This window comes from Terrapene carolina, unplaced genomic scaffold, assembly GCF_002925995.2.
Source record: "Terrapene carolina triunguis isolate 2854851 unplaced genomic scaffold, T_m_triunguis-2.0 Scaffold23, whole genome shotgun sequence".
Taxonomy (NCBI): domain Eukaryota; kingdom Metazoa; phylum Chordata; order Testudines; family Emydidae; genus Terrapene; species Terrapene triunguis.
Window position 1 is genome coordinate 14,156,687 of NW_020664374.1, and position 5,086 is coordinate 14,161,772.

At 37.9% G+C, this 5,086-nt stretch overlaps 1 protein-coding gene across 1 annotated transcript; it reads left to right on the forward strand.

The window, feature by feature from the left end:
- The first annotated feature begins 220 nt into the window (after positions 1–220).
- On the forward strand, positions 221–2,234 carry LOC113406228 (thymosin beta-4). Its single transcript, XM_026649604.2, has 3 exons — positions 221–318; positions 1,595–1,708; positions 2,010–2,234. The coding sequence occupies exons 2-3, from the start codon at positions 1,609–1,611 to the stop codon at positions 2,042–2,044; spliced, it is 135 nt and encodes a 44-aa protein (XP_026505389.1). The 5' UTR covers positions 221–318; positions 1,595–1,608; the 3' UTR covers positions 2,045–2,234.
- Positions 2,235–5,086: the final 2,852 nt, after the last annotated feature.

Here is a 5,086-nt window from a genome sequence, read left to right on the forward strand (position 1 = left end):
CGAATCTCACACCCACAAATTCCCTAACATTCTTTTCAGGGACAGCTGTCTACAAAAATAATGCTTTCCATGGGGGAGCTGGTTGCCGGCTTTTGCTTTTTTAGCACGGTGTAATAAATAATAATAATTAATAATAACAACATAAAAAAGGAAGCAAGGAAGTGGGAGAGTAGTGAAAGGGTTAAAGCGGACTAAAATGACATCACTCTCATTTGCATAGAAGTGAGGATATAACTGCTCATGCAGAGAAAGCGCTTATACTACAGTCCAGAGCAGCAGCTGCAAAGACTAGAGTTACTTCCGTGCAGAACATCAGTGGTGAGGATACAATTTATATTTCAACTATGGTTTTCTTTCCCTCGCTCTCCCCTTTTATTAGCTTGCATTTCTCCATGTCTGTGCTGATGAGTGTGGATTTTTTAACCCAAGTCCTTCTTCAACACCCTTTGCTTTGTTACTAAATTTCAGGATGGAATATTCCTGATGCTTTCAAATGCACCCAAGAGATTTTAATTGTAAGCCAGTGGTTAAGACTAGTGGCGTCGTTAAAGTTGGACAGATTGAGTGAAAATGTTAAATGCGAGTCTAAGGAAAGAATGGGGGAAGCCCTCTCGATTTCCTTTGTTCTGGCTTGACAAAAAAAGCTGGCATCTTTGTCGACACTAATTGAATATTTTAGTAGCTGTGACCCAACAACAGGAGATTTTGTTGATCTACGCATTACTTCTTCCTTCCCTGCTATTTAGAAGGGAATTTACTACAAGCAGATGTGTGCTAAAATCTCAAACTCCTAATACAGGGAGGAGAGCAAAGGGAGGTTGTATTGTTTAAACCTTCAGCGGCTGAAAGAGGGTGTGAGTGTTTGTGTGTGCCTCTGTACAAGAAAATCTTTGTTTAAATCCAGGCAGCGTTGTATCTGTGGCTGCATTGCTGAGAAGGAGAAAGGCAGCGAAGAGAGCAAGGGCGGTGGTTTGAGCTTCTCAGACTGCAGCTGCAGTTCTTTGTGAGGAGAAAAGAATGCAGGACTTCATCCAAATGTGCTAAGGGAAGAAAGAGCAGACAGACAGACCCCAAGGTGGAGAATGTGATTAGCATAGTCCACTTGCTTGGCATTGGCATTATTTTACATTTTTAAATTTCTGTGTGGGCATTAAATCTTTTTTTAAAGATAAATAGCCTCTTCCAGGCACCTTCCTCCTATTGTTCTCTTCAGAACAACGTGGAAATATTGAAGAGATTTTAATGAGAAGAAAACAGTCTCAACAATAGGCAATTGTTTTGATAATGGATTACATTTCCACTTTAAAAAAATGATCTGATGATAAAACAACGTATTTCCTGCATTGATTTTGTTTTAAACTCCTTAATCAGCCTTGGCTAGATTTGTACATACCATTTCACCCCACATATTACACGATGAATTTTATTTCGCTGAATATATATCTTATTACAAAAAAAAAGAGGCTATTACGTACCTCTTAAAGAGGGAGTTTAAGACGGGAGGCGGGGTTGCTGGCTGGAGATCAAGGAGTGAGTAACGCATTTCTGAATAAAAGGTGGAGGAGTCTTAACTGTCTTTCCTTTCCGCGTACAGATTAATCTGCAAAAATGTCCGACAAACCAGATATGGCTGAAATTGAGAAATTTGACAAGACTAAATTGAAGAAAACAGAAACGCAAGAGAAAAATCCACTGCCTTCAAAAGAAAGTAAGTATGTATAATTTAACAGGGAGAGGGAAAAGGCAAGGAAAAGATAAAGACAGGGTAGAGAGACAGTTTTTATACATATACATTATGTGAAATATGTGTATGATTACTGAATAGATATAAAATATCTGAACCACTGTAAAGTTACATGTAGAACATTTTACAATAAAGATAATTTTCTACCAATTTTATAAATCTACAGTTGATTTCTATATTCCATAAAAATGTAAAGTTTATATTTTAAAAAAGTCAAGTACTCCATCTTTATTTTTAAAATTCTTATTTTTTTCCTCTCTTCCAGCAATTGAACAGGAGAAGCAAGCGGGTGAATCGTAATGAAATCTGCCCTTCCAAATTATGCACTGTACATTCCACAAGCATTGCCTTCTTATTTTACTTCTTTTAGCTGTTTAACTTTGTAAGATGCAAAGAGGTTGGATAAAGTTTAAATGACTGTACTGCCCCTTTCACATCAAAAAATAGAGAGAACTACTGACACTGAATGAAGGCGCGCTGCCTTTCCATCTGCCTGTCTGGGTTTGGTCCTGGTGGCATGAAAGAGCTTGCATGTTGATGAAAGAAGAACTTGGGTGGGACTACAGTAAACTAGTAACACACGAATAAATGCAAAGCTGTACCAAGGTCCTGCGAGCTGTAAAATGCAGTTAATCGAGTGCCATTTTTTTTTGTTCAAATGATTTTAATTATTGGAATGCACAATTTTTTTAATATGCAAATAAAATGTTTTAAAACCTGGATGGTATTGATGTGCTATCTTTTGGACAGTGATATCACAGGATGAAGCGTAAGTGCCTGTGTTAACATGTGGGATGCTAGAAGACCTTTGGAGATTATTTAAAAAAAAAAAAGGACCATGTTTTTGGCTCTTGATATATGTTCTTGCCAATTTCAGTCCTACAACACTTAAAATAGATTTCTTTCATTCCTATTTATATGCATCACAGCTAACTTTGTTTGCTTTCCTGTAAATATGCTTCGTTCTAATATTTATTTTTCAAACTTGAGATAAATCAGCATTTTTGTATTTTTTTTAAAACATTTCCTTTTATAGAAATCATTCTGTATCTTCACCCTTGAACTGCACTTTCTTCCCGCAAATATGTAATTAATCTGCATTCAGTTTAGTAGGCCATACAATAATAGACTGAACCTTAAAATTTTAGAATAAATACATGAAGACAGTAACAAGGGTAGCCAGACTCTTTTGCCTATTGTTGACCACTCATTCTTTGTGTTGTGCTAAAAGTAAAACTATTAATGATCGTTTAATAAAGGGTATTCTGTGCAAATGAAATTCAGCAGAATTAAATATGGTTTGGATCTGTTCAGAGCTCCATTGGGTAATGTCTTTCTTATTAGTCACTGTATGATGATCTGACCTAGAATCTTGTTTGTAAAATTTTAAATTAATAATTGGGGGATAAAATCCATGTTAATTTAAAAAATAAAAATCAATTATGGAATAAAACAATCTTGTAAACCAGGAGACAGTAGCATGCCATTTCACATAATTTGCTTCGCAAAATTCATATATACACATTCATCTCCCTTCCCTGTCACATGACATTGGGTGAAATTCTGGACCCATTTTAAAGGCAATGGGCATCAGGATTTCATCCATTTTCTCCAGGATTTCATGGCTAAGCATACAGCATCCTGAAATGACACTTTTTTCATATGGGTGTTGTGGGGATGGTCTGTGAAGGTCACTAGTATCTTAGCTTATTCGGTGTATGTAAGACTTGGTCCTGCACTTTCTTCTTGATGCAGGATCAGCTGTACCCAGGGGTGCCATGTGAATGAACTGCAATGGAGACAAATTCATCCCTGGGGGTAACCCCATTGATTTCATTGAGCCTTTTCCGTGAGTAAGACATAGATCAGGAGCCTAATCCTGCAAGATGCTCAGTGCACCTAGTCCGTACTCAAAAGGTACTGGGAGCACTCACCACCTCGCAGGATGAATTCTGTTCTTGACTGAATTCTCACCAGCATGAGCGCACAACTTGATTCCTCTAGCTTAATATTTATGAACAGAATAAAGGCCCAATCCTGTAAGATGCTGTGTGGCCTTAACTCCCACTGAAGTCAATGAAAATTGAAGGCATTCAGCATCTTGTATGATCAAGTGTTTAATAAGGAAGTCTACGTATTCTAAGAACTGGGACTCAGTGAAATGCTGATTTAATCCATTGAAAATCTGTTGGCAAAAATGCTTCAGGATAATTCCATTATGTTTAGGGTGGTCCATTAGAAAATAAAGTCAGTTATCTTTGCTTGTGGTGTTAGATTTTTAGGCTTTCATTTTCTTTCTCATGCATTGTAGAAAAGGTACAGGAAACCAGTTAATTAAGTCTGAAAAATCGTTTAGACAATCACATCCTAGCTTCTGATCTTAATCAGCCAGCACAGGAAGTAGCATATGAGTAAACTCAAGAGTGTTACAGTCTACGTTGTATGTATGCGAGTCGTGGTCAATTAGAGTGGTGGTGAGCATCTGCTTGCACTGGTTCATCTCTGCAAAGAAAACCATAGCAATATCGGAGCAATATATTTTAAAAGAATTAGAGCACTAGACACAGAGGACCAGCTCCTCAGTGTAAATTGGCATAGCCAATATATATTTAAATCAATGAGCTATGCTGATTTAAACCAGTTGAGGAGCTGGCCCAATATTATGTATTTGTGGTACTGTGGCCAGTAGCTTCACATTACCTTTTTTGGCATGCATTTAGATTGATGACTCATGAACTTGACCTGTAGCTATTTGATTGCAGCTTTGATAAATTATAATTCAATGTGTCTGTGTGTGTGTGTAAGTGAATAGATGGCTCAGGCAGTGTGTGTGTGTGTGTGTGTGTGTGTAAGTGAACATAGGATGGCTCAGGCAAATGGTAATTGGATATAAAGCCTTTCCCTTCTAGGTCACTGGTCCAAGTGCACCAGAAGTCAATAATGTCCAAAGAGTGTTACCATCTGCTGGCTGTTTGGTGGCCTACAGTATATGATGATGGATTTCCACTCCATACGGCTAAATGCAGTGCCTGGCATAATGACAGGTTTCAGAGTAGCAGCCGTGTTAGTCTGTATCTGTAAAAAGAACAGGAGTACTTGTGGCACCTTAGAGACTAACACATTTATTTGAGCATAAGCTTTCGTGGGCTACAGCCCACTTCTTCGGATGTTAGTATATGATGAGTTTCCAGCCCAGTTTCCAGTAGGGAGGTGATTACTTCACAACTGATGTGAATTAGTCCTATTGTCAGGATCCTCAATAGAGAGGCAAAGCACTGACTGAATATATGCAGTCACCTAGGGTGACCAGATGTCCCGATTTTATAGGGACAGTCCCGATTT

What these genes read in the sequence shown, in the direction of transcription:
- LOC113406228 (XM_026649604.2), top strand. Translation starts at nt 1,609, where the DNA reads ATGTCCGACAAACCAGATATGGCTGAAATTGAGAAATTTGACAAGACT. An exon ending in TCCACTGCCTTCAAAAGAAA is followed by an intron (nt 1,709 to 2,009) that starts GTAAGTATGTAT and finishes CCTCTCTTCCAG; the next exon opens with CAATTGAACAGGAGAAGCAA.